A 17,728-nucleotide genomic window follows, 5' to 3' on the forward strand; every position below is an offset into this window, starting at 1 on the left:
GTTGGTGCCATCCGATGAAGCAAAAAATGTCTGCCTTTTATACATTTGTCAACTGTGCCATAAATATTTGTTCTGATCAGACCCTACTTATTGAAGAACTGATTTTTTTGAGGAGTGTGGCTCTTGACGGAGGTTTTCCTCTTCAAATTGTAGATGAGGCTTTTTACAAACTCTCAACCCGAAATGAAGCCCCCAACAAACCAAGGTTTTCTTCTGCAAATTTTGTGATTTTACCGTTTTATTCAAAAATATACTTTTGCATTTCTAGAATTCTTAGCAAGTTTGATTTTTGCGTAGTTTGCAGACCTATAAATATACTTTCTTTTAACAAACTGAAGGATCCAATCCAACCACTCGATCAGTGGGGCATCTATCATGTTAATTGCCAAAGTAAAATTGGATACGAGGGACAGACGAGGCAATCACTTAAGTTTCGTTTCAAGGAAAATGAAAACCACGTTAGAAAACAGGAACTGAACAAATCTTCGATTTTTATGTTCACAAAAATTAATCATTGCAACGAGTCTTTTGTGGTTCCACAATCTTCTAATCTTAATCGATGGGTTCAAATTTACATATTCTGATACATCAAATCACACCTCAGCACTCGCTGAGATCTGATTGGTCCTCTTTTGTATTTAAACTGTCTCATGACCATGTTCTATCCCATTTGCTTGCTTTGCACTGAGGAAAGGAGGCTATTGCCTCTGAAACATGGTTGCATTTTAAACTTTTAAATCTTTCATTTGTGCTTTTAAACGTTGTTTCCAACTTTTATTTACATTAAACTTGTTATACAATTAGTCATCACTAGAATGAAGTATTTTGTTATCTGAGGAACCAAACCAATATTTTAACACTAGTATTAGGTTTCAATTTATGCTGCATTTCCATGGATGTAACCTCCGCTAAAACGAGGGTCTACTGTACATTACTAAGCATATATATTGTTTTCCACAAGAAGACACTAGACTCCACCCCCGTCATGTGGTATCCAATGATTCTATTTCGCTGTTTTCGGCAGAAGGAAAATTCAAATCATAGCATTTTGTTGTAAAAGCAGCAGTTTTTGAAATGTAATAACTTAAATGGTAACAGACAAGTGAAGGAAGTGATGTAAAGGACACTAGACTTTTTTGCACGTTAAAATGCAGGCCCAAGTTAAAACAACACAATTTTAAGAAGCCAATTGGCTCTTTCTCCCAAAGAGTGGTCAATAAATATTCCATAAAATTGTTATCCTGCTATTCGATCAGGATTGTATTGTCATCTTCAGAGGACTGGCAATAATCTTATGAAGTCAGGTGCTCTTTAACATCTCTGCAGTGGGCAATTACAGAAAGCTCTATAACGTAATTATGTAAATCCCAATTTTTAATCATGGAATCCCTTGCAAGCACTATGCAACCTAACCTCATGAAGCATATAATTTCTTTCATTTAACAAGCAAATTGTTAAATTGTTACACTGAGTTAACCAGTAGTATATTGAGAGGCCGACATTCCGGCCCCAACTCCAGTTTTAATGTTTTTAACCATAAGTGTCTGAAATTCAATGTTTTAAACCAGACCTGTGACACATCATGGTGGGATTGAATGAATAGTCATCTGTATGTTGTTTTAAATTTCGAAACAAAGGCCATGAAGGTCACGCTTCCGCATAGTTTCCGAAAATTTCAGACTGTCTTCAGAAAATTTTACTTCAGTCCCACTATCATTCCTGGAATTATCATAAACCGAAAGCAGATGCTGAAAGATTGCTGCCCTATTACAGTAAAGTACTTATTTATACATGACACATGTCATCCAAGAAACGTAAAAATGAGCAGTTAGTACTATGTTAATAATCAAACGTGTATAATTTGGGACATTTAAAGTATTTTTTAAAAAAATTATTTGAGAAAAAAGTTGAAAAATTTTTCATATAAGGAAAAAAGTTCCGTGTTTCTTGTCTTTCTCATTTCAGGATTCTGAAATTGAGGCCCCATACTGTATTCATTAATGCCATCATGGTAGTTAGATTAGATTTTATTGGTTGATTTTATCTATCAGTTTATTTATTAAGTGCATTGTATACCTATGTATTTTCTGGATTAAAAAAAAAAAAAACAAAAAACGTAGAGACTTATGTGTCAAAAAATTTATTCCAGGGGTTCTGATGGAAGATTAATGGCTTTAGGTGTTGCAGACTCTTCAACAGCACATATTGTAAGTTTGGTTTCAAGACAGAAAGCTGGAGATGCTCGTCGAGGCAAGGTAAAAATTAATCATTGAACCTAATCTCTAAACTTGCTTACCCCAACATGTCTGTATTTTAGATTTCATTTTCATGTACTCACAGACCAATTTTAATCTGTTTTTCAAATTTATCTAAAAATAAAACCTTAGTATCTTAAATTGAGAAGGCACGTTTCTGATTTAAATAGCAATCTCTATTAATCACAGAATCGGTCCACAAAATTAAAAAAAAAAAGCTTTTCAAAGCAATAGTTGCATTACTCTTAGGTTTGTTCTGAGGAATCGGTGTTTCAGAAACATACTTTTTAGGAAGTGTTATATGTATTGGAATGTTGAATAAGTTCTTGCTGTTTTTTTTTCATAAAATAATTGCTTTATTTTAAAAAGCCATCAAAAACATATTACTAAAAGTATTGTCCATTGCTAGCCGCTACTCTTCCCCATCTTTTGGGCAGCATTTGAACCCCATGTCTGCAAAACAACACGTCTTTTGAGGCTATCGACCTAATTTTAAGCATCTTCATAACAACAGAAGTAGGAGAATGTGGGGTAAATTAAAACATATTCGTTATTAAACTTTTTATGTTTTCTTCTGGCAATAAAGGTTATCTTAAATTTAATTGTTTCCCTTTGACGTATGTAATCTTATCTGTTGTATTGTATATTATCTTAAATAATATTATTCATATATTATGTTATTAACTTGATCTTTTTTTCTGGAAATGAAATTTGCGTTAGATTTATTTCCTCTTGACGTGTGTAATCCTATCTTTTCCTACTTTTTTAAAATGAGTCTTCTCCTACTTTTCCTCTAGTTTATTATTATTTTTTATTCTCCACCTCCCCTCGCAAAAAAAAATGCTTCAGGCTCTGATTTCTGATGGTAAAGTTGTCACTAAAATTATAGCTCAGTCAATATTCATTACTTAATTTTTAATTGAGATTAAAACGTCTACATTTTACGGCGAGGCATTTTTTTGGCGAAACCCTCGTGTTGTTTCCGTTCGTGTCCATTCTCTTTTTATTCTCTCTCTGCTCTTGGCTCGCCGCGCGGACTCATGGGATATGTTGTTCCCTGTGTGGCGCTGACTGGTCGAGCTCTCGCCAGCCAGCCTTTCTTATAATGGGGCCTCTGGTCTTTGCCCCTACAGTAACATACTTTGAACTTCAACCTTTTCCCGCAGATAATTTATAGAATGTCTATATTCTTATCTCCAGTCTGGTAAAGGTTCAGTTTAACTTAAGTTCTGAAAATAAATCCATTTTTCTATTTTCACGTGAAATTTATACTTATTTAGACTTTTACCCTAAATTTAAGATAATTGAACTTTTTGGAACTTTTCTTTTTTGGATGACAGCACCTAAATGAGGAAGTTCACAAAAAAAAATGCATTATATGAAAACTTTCGTTATTCACTATTTCTGCTCCTCAGAAGCCCTTACTTAGGCTATATTGCATCATGTGTTTGAGCTTTCAATCCTTTTGCATCTTATAAATATTTTGATAGTTTGGGCAGTTGGAAGTTGTTTAAATATATATCACCCAGGAAAGGCTTATTTTATTTTTTATTTTATCCTTTAATAAAAAAATTTATTTTTGTTTGGATAATGCCAAGATGAAACTTGCTTTTCTGTCAGGATTTGTGATTTTTTTAAAATTAAATAAAAGAAAAAAAAACTGATGTTTGAAAAAAAAAAATTAAATCAGACCAGGGGTCTGGCCAGAGGAAATTTGGGTCCACTAACAGACCCTTCGAAAAAATCCAATCAACCAAAACGGACCTTTCACAAAATCCCGATCATCCAAAACGGACCCTTCACAAAATTCTGATAAACAAAAACGAATCTTTCATAAATTGTTTATTGAAAGAGCAAATCTCAAATCAAAATAATGCAGCATATTTCCGTGTATAAAAACGATAATGTTTGAACCCTTTTTAAAGTTAAATTAGAGTGATTAGCTTTTTACAAAATCTGCTAATTTTGCAAAAAAATATATATAAAAAAAAATCGGCACTCTCTTGTGATGCACCTGCAAGCGATATATAACTACTACATAACTACTTTGGCCAGATAAATATATTGCTTGTTGTTGGTTTCTTTGAAAGAAATTAATAGCTGAAAGTCAGTTTGGTTTATAGTTTTGCTTGTTTGTTTTATGCAGCGGTGTTGTTGTAAACCTCTGAAACAGCAAAGCGTCAACCTTCTCTGAATAGGCGTAGTAAGCAGTTTTCTCCCTGCTCATGATTTAATAAACAATAATATGCTGCAAAATGAACTTAAAACTGCAAGGGAAATTGTAATCGTGATCGCTTCAGATAAGTTTACCAGACTTCAAACTTATCGCCACTTAGTGTCTGGCTTTGCGATGTTTAACTGTTTATCATGTTTAACTGTTTATCGGCAGTGCAATGTTTAACTGTTCTTTGAGAAAAAGTTATATGAGTTTGATTCTTCGATGCTAAAAAGGATAGTCAACTTCAAATAAACTCTTTAATTTACCGTTTTTTCTTTAGACGCCTACATTTTGAAAAACGTAATCTTTTTACATCCAAAATGAGAATCATACTTTTTTCTTTTTTCAAGCTATTTTCGCTTCATTAGGATGCAAATAAACGAAAAGTCTCCTTATTTTTGTAACAACGCTTAGTTCAAGTTTTTAAAGCGGAATTCCATTTTCTTTTATGAGTCAAAATTTAAAATGCTGAATCGATAGTTTATTTTTTTCGCTACAACTGTGTCCAGATATTAATGATTTGTTTATCATAGGACTCTTAAAATGCAATTCTAAAATAGTTTTATCAAAAATACTTATTTTACAAGCTGTTTTTATACTTTTGATGCCTTTACTTTGAGAATTGCAATCTCTTTGCATCCGCTATGGGAATCTAATTTTTCAAATTTTCGATGTTTAGTACGCTTTGTTAAGAGATAAACGAATAAAATATATTTTTATTTTTGTAAAAGTCAAGAGTTTTTAGTTTTAAATGAAATTATGTGCTCTTTAACAGGGTTGTGGTTCAAAAAGTTAAATGCTGTCTGAATTTCTTTGTTATAATTATTTTAAATACTACTAGGGGGCTATCGCCCCCTGCTCGCTGATGCTCGCCAACCCCTGGAACTGCTTACGCAGTTCCTTCGGATCGCTTTGCGATCCGAGCTCGCTATGCTCGCTCACCGGTTACCAAATATTAGTCTAGCTTTATCTATTAATAAAAGGGTAGTGTTTTTTTTAAAATATGAATCTCATAACACTTATGAGTTTCATACATTTAAAGGGGACAATGACTTTGACATGCAACTCGTGCATTGGATTAGTATACATAAAGTAAAAGTTTGCAATTCCATTATCTTTTGAGAAAAGTTTTCAAGGGAACATCTTTGTACTAAAATTACAAAAATAATATAATCTTTGGTTCCTACATTTACTGAATGCAAAAGAAATTGCAGTGAAAAAAAATCCTACAATGTTAACACACTATAAAGACTAAGCAGCTTAAAAACATTTCATGGTCATTAACTATACTATGTTCAGTGTCAAAATATGTGTGTACATATGTTTTAAAATGTCTAACAGTTGCAAAGAGCAAGCTACTTCTGACATTCTCTAAAAGCAGTGATTTAATTTTAAAAAAATGTTAGAATGAGTGTGTTTTAAGAGTCGAGAAACCAAACCCAGTGGTACGACAGCTTATGAGGGCCAAGGCCTACTGCAGGGCTTCGCAACCGGTGTGCCGCGGCACACTGGTGCGCCGCGACAAGGAACCCAGTGTGCCGCGGTATTTTCGTAGAAAGAGCCTTGATGTGTTTTATTTTAAAGTTACGACCAAATAGCGTTTGTATCGTTCTGTAACTTCTCAATTCACCCTGTCGATCATGTGCAGTAAGACGTACCCAACAAGGGGAGAGACGAGATTTGCTGCTTCACCTCTTTTAAATTTCTTGTTATCCCATTACTTTCAGTTTTTGAAAAGTGATTCTAATTTCCACGAAATAAACTAATCATACAGAATTTTTTCTAAATCTTTCGCAAACGGGAGTATTGCCCCCTCCTCCAGGCAAGGATTATACCCTCTCGCACAGAATTTAAGCCGCAACTTTAACTTTTGTTTTCCTCTTTTCCAGTTCCGATACTCATTTCATTCTATCGTAATTTTTCAAAGCTCGGTTCCGAGACTTAGCAAACTAGAAATTAAAACCATACACTGTTTTCTCCATCATGAAGCTCTCATGGCAAAGAACTTACCAGATGAGCTGAAGTCAGCTTTGGCTGAAGTCGTGAAAATCGTTAATTCCATAAAATCGAAGGCCTTAAAGTTACCGCCCTAAGGAGTACTAGTTTTAACTACCCCTAATGGGTAGTTAAAAAACTAATTTTAACTACCCATAGTAAAATCATTTGTTCAGGTTAATTTCATAACTAAAAGCTATGAAGAGCAATCTTAATTTATATACCTATGCACTCTACTGATGATATTAGTCATTTCTCTTATTAACGCTTAAAAATATGATTTGTATTGTGTGAAAAGAAGCGGTTTTGTTTTGAATAAAATTAAAAGTTTATAGTTTTCCTTAAATGTGTATGTTTTAGCAGGAGAAGCCTATAATAAGTAGTTTTATTAAAACAATAAATTAACCAACATTTTGAAGCACAAAAATTGTAAATTACTGCAAACGCGTGTTTTGGTGTTACAAGGAACACCTTTTTCAATGCAAAGAAGTGTGAGCTGAAAAAAAAAAGCAATACAGTGGAACAGGAGACCATATAAATGCCAAATTTAGCAAAACAAAAAAGACAAAATAACACCTGGAGCCAAAATTTATTATATAATTCTTTCAGGGGAAAAAACTGTTAAGTAATAAATTTTCAAGAAAATCCATAACAATGCAAATTGTCCAAAAATGAAACCACTCTAACAAATTAGCAATAAATTTACTGATGGGAAAAATTATGTATGGAAACAATGTAACAAATAGAAAAATGCAGAAAAAAACAGAGTGAAGGATAAACAAATTGGATTAAGTTGATCAAAAGTAAATAGTAAAGAAGACTGCAGTTGTTTGTTCTATATTTAGAGGTGGTAAATCTTCTCCAGTTGCACCAAATTGTGCCAATTTTCAATTTCTGATACCTGATACAAAATGTTCAAGTTCACGTTTCACCAAACTGCTCCAAAAATGCTTTATTATTTTAAAAAATGGAAGTGATTTTAACTTGTACTTTAAATTGATTAATTTTCTCTGTAATTTTAACAATTATTTCATTTTTTGAATAAAATTAAGATGTTCTTATAATTTATTAGTGTAGGTGCAGAAAAAGTATTTTAAGAGTTCATAAAAATATTAAAATTGTTATCTTTTTAAAATGTATTTAAAAAATATGATCTCTACCATGCATATACATATATCCATTTCTTTCAAAATATAAAAAAGTAGTTAATTTAGCACATTATGTACTGTCTGCTATGCTTACGTGCCCTTTCTTTTCAAATTATAAAAAAATATAGTTTATTTAACACATAATCTACTGGGTACTACTTATGCATGTTAAGAAAAGTTCTCTATAGTACCAAATGAAGTTCCAACTAATCAGAAGTAGCACATGGACATTGGGTGAAGTTAAATAAATTGCAATTATGTGGCAACGGCAGGTAATGTGTAGACAGACATAGAAAACAGTAATATGGGGTCCATATCCATTTTTTTTAAAAACCAATATCAAGATTACTCCTGGTAATGAGCTGATTAATGAAGTTAAAAGTAATGTTAATCTATTGCCTGAAAAGTATCGGCGAGCTCTCTTTTAATACAAATGTTGTTAAATAAGTTCTTCAGTAATCGATAATTAAAATTTTGGGTCACTTTTTGCCTCCTTTTAAAGGATTTTTAAAATCTTCAGTGGGTTAAGTACTGGACAAGTCTTTAAAGTTTGAAGAATTTTAATTAAAATTTTTTTCAAGGTTTTATTTGTCAGTAAAAAGGGGACCTATTAATTCTCATTATTCAATAGGGTGTCCCCCCCCCCCAAAAAAAAAAACGAAAGTCGATGTTTCAAGTTGCACACCCTCTTATATTTTTCCTTTTAGGGCAAAATAATTGTAAAAAAAGTTTCATTTAATTTGAACAACGGCAACTTGTGCCGACTCGCGCCTGAAAGTGTGTGTACTAGGCCGAATCGATTTTTTTTCTGGAAGTTTGAAATTTCATGTTGATAAAATGTTGCCCCTATAGCCATGCATGTACCACAAAAATATTGATCCATATTGAAGAGTATTTAGGGGTCCAGCAGAGGACACCTAAATCAATTATTTTTTTTCTTCACAACAGGGAAATGGCTTTTGCACCCAAAAACATTACTTTTCAAATTAAAACTGCTAAATAATTTCAAAAAAGAAAAAAAAAAAGTTTTTATTTTTTTTTGTGCAAAAGTAAAAAAAAAAAAAAAAAACTCTATACATAGCATCTCTCTCCCCCTGCCCCATCTTTTTTTTTTTTTTTTTGAATAGTTAGAAACAATACTTATATAAATATGTTTTTCGAAGTTATTTTTTGTTGATTTTAGCTTTAAATGTAATAAATATATCAAAGGCGTTTAATTTGAGCGCCATAGACTGAGGCTTAATAGCAGGAAACATGCACTCAGACGCGTAATGGCGAACTTGAGTATGCTTGAAATATCAGTTTTGCATATCATTCTTTCAAATGTAGCATATCAATAATACTTCTGTGTTCATGAGCAATAAAATATATGAAGTTTGTGTATAATAATGACATTATTATTTTGTTTAGCGAGGAAGAAAAGCACCATTGCACTATGCTGCCAGAGTTCCACGATATCCTACAAGAGGAAGTGGTTATTCTCCAACTTATGCTGCTCAAAAGTTTAATAAAACTTCATCATTCCCTACCTCAAAACAATTTCTTTCACGAAGAAGTCCTCCCAGAAGGAGTTCTCCTCCTCAAAGAAATCCCCCTCCTCAGAGAAGTCCTCCACCTCAGAGCATTCCTCCACCTCGAAGGAGTCCTTCTCCTCCTCAAAGGAGTCCTCTTCCTCCAAGGAGACCTATATATAAGAAACCTGAGGTGAGTAATGAAACATTATTCTTTCAGGAACAAACAAGTATTTTGATGTAACTATTTTTGAAATTAGGGTATGTATGAAATCTTTTTTTTTCCTATTTTATTTTATGTTTTTCCAAAAGAGGTTACTTTTTCCTTTTTTTCTTTTAATTTCTTTGTTTCCCAATCACAATTTCTTTTTTTAACTTTGTGAATGTTGTCTTCTCAGTAACTTCCATTCATGTAAGCTGAAATTCTCTTTTTCAATGCTAAGTAGAATAGAATTAAACCTTTTTAGATGACCTAGATGACAGTATTTGTCAACTAAACAATAAGAGTTTGGTGCTCATTAAAAAATTTGAAAGATAGTAAGTGGAAGTTTTCATCAAAATAGCTCTGTAGAATGTAGTTTCCTTAAAAAAAATCTTACTTCTAAGTAATGTAAAGTCAGTGAAGACTGGGGAAACTAGAGAGGCATCATATTGGAAACACAAAAAAAGTCGATATCTTCATGCTTTTACAGGCTTATTAAAAAAACTTTTCTGTAGAGTTTTCCTGATGCAAAACTGATTTATTTTGAAAAAGGGTGATTTTTTTAAAAAAGAATATTAAAAGAACGTTGATTGAATTTTTATATAATTTTTAGGTTTTATCTGTCCGTATTTTTTTTTGTAAAATACGAATATTGAACACATTATGGAAAATTGGTTCCCATGCTTTAGATAATGTTTTTGACAATTGGAAGTTATTTTTATCTGTGCTACTTCAAACCCCTTATTTTGTGTTTTATTTTAATAGTAATACAGGGTTCTGGCCAGGGGAAATTTGGGTCCGCCAGCAAACCCTTCTCAAAAATCTGGTCAAAATCCTCTTTATTTTTATGCATTAATTCTAAAAATCAATTCTATAATGCTTGGGTATCACTTTTGTTACTCAGTTCTTCTCTGGATGTTTCATACTATGGTGATAGAATTTACAATTTTGACATTTACAGGCATTCAAGTTAAGTGCTCCCAATGGGGTTGTTTCCAAAATTTTAATAGTACTTTTTTCTGAAAGAGCATGCTAAAAACATAGGATCTGACAATTTTTTAAATAATTTAAGTTAAATATTTTTAAAAAATTACTGGAATAATTGCGCTTTTATTGTTTACACTTCTGTCGTGTGACATCACAAATGATGGAATGCCATTCAATGTTGCCATTCACAGAACCAAATATTTAATTCGCATCTATACTTACTCGCTGCTTGATTATCATAACGTGGAAACGTAGTAGAAAGATGCGCCGAATTGCATCATTTGTGACATCATAACGACCACGCCTTGTTTGAAAAATCGGTCATTTTAAAAAATTAATTAAAAAAAAACTGTTTGGAAAATAAAAGTATTTTTTGGGTCCATGTAATTTTTTTTGCTCATTCTATCCATTTCAATGACTAAAGGAAGTACTTTTGACTGAAGGAAACCACCCCATTCGTTAAAAGCAATGCATGCATTGTAACATGCACTCATTTGCAGTAGAAACTTTCTACCATTTTGAGTTTTTTAAAGCAATAGTTATGACTATTGATTTCCTAATTATTAAATGCACACACTGGAAACATATTTATTCATTCATTTATTTTTTGCTAAACTCTCTAATAAATATTTTTCAATTGCTCACACTTAATCTTTTATATTAATTTCAGACTGTAGCAGTCCAATCTGATAATGCCTTTCCTAATGCTACTTCAACATCTAAAGGACCAAGTTCATATCGACGCAGCAGCAAAACTGAAATTGCTCCCCCGTTTTCTACGTCTGATTGAACAACAGAATAAGCATAATCGGCAAATGGAAGATAACTGGCTACCACCACCCCCTGAGGTTAAGCCCAAGGTTCCCGAAACCTTGGTTCCCCTGAGAAAGCTCCAAGTTCACATAAAAAATGTCCCTAATGCTGCGGATCGAGAGGCTGATTTATCGGAAGCTTTAAATAATGCCAGTAAGTTTCTTGAAAGGGGATAGTGTTAAAATTGTTTTAACATCCTGTTTTGGAATAATTTCCCTTTCTTTTGTTGACCGGTTTCCTGGGATTTTGTGCGTAAGTCTTTGAAAAATAAGCGAATAAGTAAATGTTCTAAAACAAAATGCTGAGATCCTTTAATTTTATCTTGAATGTTTTAAACGTACCATTTGAAACTAATCCTGCCCCCCCCCCCCCCCAAGGAAAAGTAAAACCTAAAGAAATTATGCTAGCATTATTGGTCCACCCTTCTTTTTTCTTCAAAGAAAAGTAAAATAGAAAGAAATGGCCAATATTCTTAGCATATTTTAGTTGTTTTGAAATAAAATGTGTGTAAGCTTAATTTTGCAATTTTACTGACTACACTTATAAGTTGTGGATCTTACTGCCTATGTTACATTCATAATGTGACTTTTTGTTTGGAAGCTGTGAGTATGAGTGAATTTGTTTTAAGTTTCATACCTTGTAGCACAATTTGCTTTTAGGTAATAGTTATATTTGTGTATGTGTGTCTTTTATTCCCCCTGTTGTGAGTTCAGTATTTTCATGTCTACTTTGCTCTGTACTAGAAATGAAACATAACAAAACATCAGTTTTCAGATGGTACCTATATATGCAAAACTAGAGGACCTGACAGACATTGTTCTGTTCAAACTTTGTAAATTGAAAAGTTAAAAAATTTCAATAAATTATCAAATGTTTGAACCGTTCTGTGGAAAAAAAAGTAAGTAAAATAAAATGGTTTAAGCTGCTATGGTGTCAGAAGTCACATATTTATTACAGCTTGATTTATCTAATGCCGAGTGAGCAGTTGTTTTATTAACTATTTTTTCTCCCATACTTTATGGTTTGTTCCTTCAGCCATACTCAAAGGATAAAAAGCGTCCTCAGATATTAAGTGTTAACAATCTAACTACCCATCTAGAACAAACAGAAAATCCCGCTGCAACATCCCCCATATGAAAAAGAATAAAACAATCGAAAGAATATCGTTTAAAAAAATGATAAAGTCGAAAACAGTTCTCTGAATAAGCGAAAATCACTCATCCCTCGCACCCCGTCCCTCCCGATGTAAAATAAACACATTCTTCAACTAAAATGACTATAAAAACTCTTTAAAAACGAAAAACAATTCTTTGCAATTTGAAATATTTCGCCAAATAAACAAAAAATACAATAAATTACATTAACAGTAGCTTTAAAATGAAAACAAATGATCACACAGCTCTATGTTTATAGCCTAAGTTGCCAAGCTCTCGCTCAACAGTAGGTTAAAATAAATATTAATCATTTGAGAGATATAACCATCCAATGTTTAAATTAATTCATTAACAAAAACGTTTCCAATTCGATCCAATGCGCTTCAAAATCATTCTTGCCACAACTTAATTACATTCAAAAAATTTGATCAAAATCGGTTCAGCCGTTTAAAAGCCTTATGATGACAAACGTCCGCACAGAAGATTTTTATTTATTAAGATGATCCAAAGGAAATTTCCCCCATGTATGAAGCCCTAGCTGTCTATTTATTGACTGAGCTAATCAAACCAAAATTTCAGTCATGGTTGTTTAAACATATGCATTTAAGATTGATGATTTTAAACAACACAGGATTATTGCTGCAGTGAGAGAGTTATGCAATTTTCAAATGGCAACATCCATTTTTTCATTGCACAAATTGATCAGTGTATTGAAAAACCGCAAATGGCATTAGAATGATTAATATGTGACAAAATTTGCTCGTTAGCATGTTCAAACTCCTGACTGAAGAAACTCTTTCTAAGCTGATTATTAATGGTTTCTCAAGAAGTCATCCTTTGCATGTGATGTTCTGTGATTGATGCTTCTACTATTCTGCCGTGTGCAGGTAAACGGCAGTATCTGAAGAAATGAGTTTTCGAAATATTTGAAGAAACGCGTTTTGGATTCAATGCTAACAATAGGGAAACGCTGGAATTAAACATCTTTTTCGCGCCTTTTTTTCAGCGGAAATAAAAAAAAGCGAGCTTGCACATTAAAGATAACTTACAATAGATAACAAAAATGAAAAATGAAAAATTTGCAGTTACTGCCCTTTACCTGCACACGGCAGTATTGTCTAACCCTCTGAATTATGAAAAGTTATTCAAAGACTCCCTCTTGTTGCCATTATTCCTTTATAATGCTCTTAATATTTGCTGTTCTTTGTGATGCTTTATGCCAGCAATTTTTGTCTCACTTCAATCACTCCAACCAATGTCATTTGTGATTTCTTAACATGCTGATCAATTTGTGCTGGGAAAAAAAATCTCTTTTGCCAATTGCAACTCTTTTACTGTAACCATGAGCTCAGCATTGCTTAAAATCATTAATTACTAATTTATGCATTTAAACAACCATGTGCAAAATTTTGATTCAATTAGTTCAGCAGAATGGCCGCTATTCTTTCATATACAGGGGAAGTTTCCTTTTGACCACCCTCTCTGTGTAGTCAAAGATATCCTGTAAACATGGATGTTTTAAAACATTTATGATCTGAAGCATCAGATTTTTTAAAAGTATATTCTCGCATAGTTAAGTCCAAAAAATGCTTTTGTCATAAAAGAGGCTTCATAGTATATATTTCATAGTTTTTAACTAAGCTTTCAAACTCAAATCAAAGTCAATAATGATAGTAATATTTATGCATTGTTAAAATAACCTGATTTTCAAAATTAAGTACTAGGTGTTTATCACCTATAAAAGGAAATTTTTAAAATTATTACTACTCAACTTAAAAGATTGATTTCTTGTTTTCATTCTTTCTTTGCTCAGTATCGGCTAATCTACTGCGGAACGAATAAGTTCTTGGCTCACGTAGCGTTTTCTTTAGCTGTAATTGATCCATCATTAATCCTATTGCTTGGAGGAATTGGTGAAATAGCAGGTTTAGTGTAGAGATGCATCAATTATTCTGTTTGTATTAGGTATACTGCATATTCGGCAGACAAACTATATATTCGGTTTCGGCTAAATACTTCAATGTTCGGCAACCAAATAGTAAACAACTTTAAATGTTCGATAATTGGTAATCAAACAGTTTTTAAATGCATTGAATGAAAAAACACTCAGATGTTAAATTTAATTTTTTGTTTTTCAATTTTTCTTGAATCAAAAGACACATTAATTAGCCTTACTACTACAAACTCGGAAAATACTGCAAATTCATACTGTTAACTAGTAATAAATATCGAAAGTCCATTTATTACTACTCAGCATTGGTTGGTAGTTTATAATATAAAATATGAATATTAAATTTTGGATACTTGGATGATAAATTTTGCGATAAATTAGCTTCTATTGTGTTCCACCGCATGAAATATTAGATATTGTTTGAAATCAAGCTAATCAACGTCAAGCATTATTATCTAAGTTCAGTAATTTTTGGATTTAAATAGAAAAAATAAAAATATCTTGCAATGTTTGAAATTCATACCTGCATTTTAGTGATGATACAATTATTTATTAGTTCTCAAAAAGATTAGCATAGCAGAAAATCTATTGAAAAAATTGTAATTTGCAATGATATTTTTAGCAACTTGGGTTTGTATTTGTACGTAAGGAAAGTGCAAGATTCTTGGTTAAGACATAACATGTTGCGACGATTTTATTAGTTATCAAATCATATATCAAGAAAGAAATTGATTACCATTTGTGCTGAATAGCAGATAAAACTAAAACCATGTTGGCCATTTTACTAAATTAACTTGTTCTTGCTTTAGGAATGATTTATTTTAAACTAGCCGCCTGCGGCGACCAGCTGGTTCGCCTTCTTACGCCATTCACCTTTCAATGCAAGCAGCCACCTACAGCGGCTGTTTGGCTAACTTGTCATTTACCTTTTTACTTCAAGTTTGCCGCCTTCCGCGGATGTTTAAATAAATTTGGCAGCAGTATTGATCAATCCATCTCTATCTTTTTTTTTTTTTGTGCCATTCACATTTTTACACCAAGATTGCCGCCTGCGGTGGTTATCTACCTTTACGATCTATCTCTAAAATTTCTTATCCATCTCTATTTATTTTAACCTCCCGGCTCATTTCCTAATAAAAACAAAGATTACTCAAAAAACCGCTTTTTCTATTTAAGTAGAGCAAAAAAAAAAAGTTATCTCCAAAATTCCTTGTAGTGTGAAAAAAGTAAAAGTAAAGTAAGTGACAAGGAAAGAAAATCTCGCTGTTTTTATTGAATTAAATGCGCACAACTATGAAATGTAACGTAATATAGATACAGCAAAACGTCCAGCTTGGGGGAGGGGGGGAATGGAAAAAGAAATAAATGCAATCCCTAAATAAAAAAAAAAGAAAAAAAGCAAGCGCTGCCGGAAAAACACGTGGTTATCACGTCGTAAAATGTAGAAGTATGCTATAAAGCAAAAAAAAGGAAAGAAAATATTAACATTGTTTGCGATTAAGATTCCGTGGTAAATATCGAATCGAAATCCAAGTAGTGACGTCAGAGGCATAAAATATTGAACAACGCTTTTTCGACCGATGCCTGGAAAGACATGTGTTCAGCATTAAAAAAAAAAAATGTAAAAAAAAAAAAAAACTATTGCGTATTTTTAAGAACTTTTTTCTTCTGAAGAGGGTGAAATGTTTTTACTATTACATACTTAAATTTTAGAAATGAAGCTTTAATACTTCTCGCAGGATGATATTAGAAAAATATAAAACCCAGAAAAAAATGCAAATTGAAGGTTTTTTCAAAAATTCATAAAAAATACAAAAATTGCTCTATTTTTAAAATTTTTTCATTCATCATATTTAAAATTAAATTTCCAACACTATAGTACAAAAAAAAATATTTGTGTGGTGCGATTGGTTCGGGGTTTCTGAGGTAAAAAATACTAAAAAGTGCAAAAAAAAAACATTAAATAACTTTTTTTCTAATTAAAATATCAAAAATCGAAGCTCGAGGTGCACATCTTCGGCAGAAATTGAACCTGTATAACAAATTTCATCTTTCTAGGCCTTACTGTTTCCCCGGGAAGCGCGCCACACACACACACACAAACATCTTATTTTATTATATGTATAGATTAGTAATTGTACTAAATGTAGATAAATTTACGTTGTTAAATGGAAATGCTTTTAGATTTCCAAAAACAGATTGCTATGTTCTATTTTAAACCAATGTAAAATTCAAATATTACAGTTAGAAATTTTTAAACAAAGATTTTTATTTGGCCATATATTCAGTTTGAGTTTCAACTGAACATTGGGTATTCGACAAAATATGGTATTTGGCGCGTTTCTGGTTCAGAGAAAAATGTTGAAACATAAGCATGAAAGTTTTCTACTATTTTGGTAAAATATGCTTTTAAGAGAATGCTTTCTGGTTGCTTCTCAAATGATCTAAATCCATTGAAGAAATGTGACCGAAAACAAAAGGGGAAAGGGGTTGTTCCAATTTCAGATTTTTGCAATTTACTCTCAATATTGCCATAAAATGTTCAGTACTTGAGTAGACTTTTGACTCATCCTCCTCACCGAAATCTGCATTAATCAAATTTTATGTTTTGCTATATTTCTCTTTTAAAACTTGCGGGCAAAAATGCGAGATTAAAAGGAATTTACTCCTTTTCTTTTGGAAGCGTGCCAGCATTGAATATACTCATTGTAGTAATTGCCTGCAGTATTTGAGATTTCTATCTTTTTGCATCTTACATTTCTTTTGAAACTTGAAATCAATTTTAACACATGCTACCTTAAATCTGCTCATTTTATTTATTATTTTAATAGTTTATTTATGTTTTAATTTTTATTATTGTTAAATTATTGATAGTTAAATTTTTTTATTAATTTATTTTCTTTTGAATTTTAAAGTATTTTTAAAGCATTTAAAACATTCTGATTTGTGTACCTTTCTATGATTTGTGCTTATTGTGATAATTATCTATTCACATAAAAGCTTAACTGTTATTTCCAACCTGGCATTTTCATCACCGTAACAAATAAGTTAAAATTTGCTTTGTTCTGAATCACAATTTAGATTTTCTGTCGGATATAGATTTAAATTTAAAAAAAAATCGACAAACACTGAAATAGATTTTGGTAGAACTTCAGTAGAACAAATGAAGATTTAGCTTTATTTGTATTTGATAATTGTGTAATATTTATGTTCTTAACATCAGTTTGTTTATTAAGCTTATAACCATACATTGTGATGCCATCACACTATAGTATTTTTTCCAGTTAATGACTCAAATATCTGTTTTTGTGGGAAGAAGGAGGAGAAAAGTGTAATAATTGTTTAGTACTCTAGTTAACTATGTGCTTGAAAAAAGTTTTTTGCTTTTTTCTCCAAGGAAAATCTACTTTTTAAGATGACTAACTAGAGGTAACACTTTTGGCCAATGTGATGGATGTTGCAGTTACTAAATAATGATGCTGTTTTCTTCTTAA

General features: G+C 31.9%; 2 protein-coding genes across 2 annotated transcripts in view; both read left to right on the plus strand.

Annotated features, from left to right (window-relative positions):
• The window catches only part of LOC129228409 (tudor domain-containing protein 7-like), a 54,731-nt gene extending 43,625 nt beyond the window's left edge, over positions 1 to 11,106 (plus strand). The window contains exons 4-6 of the mRNA XM_054863089.1: positions 2,150 to 2,255; positions 9,027 to 9,320; positions 10,987 to 11,106. Coding sequence (XP_054719064.1) covers positions 2,150 to 2,255; positions 9,027 to 9,320; positions 10,987 to 11,106 — 520 coding nt within the window. The remainder of the gene's footprint in view (positions 1 to 2,149; positions 2,256 to 9,026; positions 9,321 to 10,986) is intronic.
• A 58-nt stretch (positions 11,107 to 11,164) lies between these two features.
• LOC129228410 (tudor domain-containing protein 7-like) overlaps positions 11,165 to 17,728 on the plus strand; it is an 88,185-nt gene continuing 81,621 nt past the window's right edge. Inside the window, exon 1 of the mRNA XM_054863090.1 lies at positions 11,165 to 11,282. The gene's annotated coding sequence lies outside the window, so the exon portion shown is untranslated. The remainder of the gene's footprint in view (positions 11,283 to 17,728) is intronic.

Source organism: Uloborus diversus, chromosome 8 (assembly GCF_026930045.1).
Source record: "Uloborus diversus isolate 005 chromosome 8, Udiv.v.3.1, whole genome shotgun sequence".
Lineage (NCBI taxonomy): Eukaryota > Metazoa > Arthropoda > Arachnida > Araneae > Uloboridae > Uloborus > Uloborus diversus.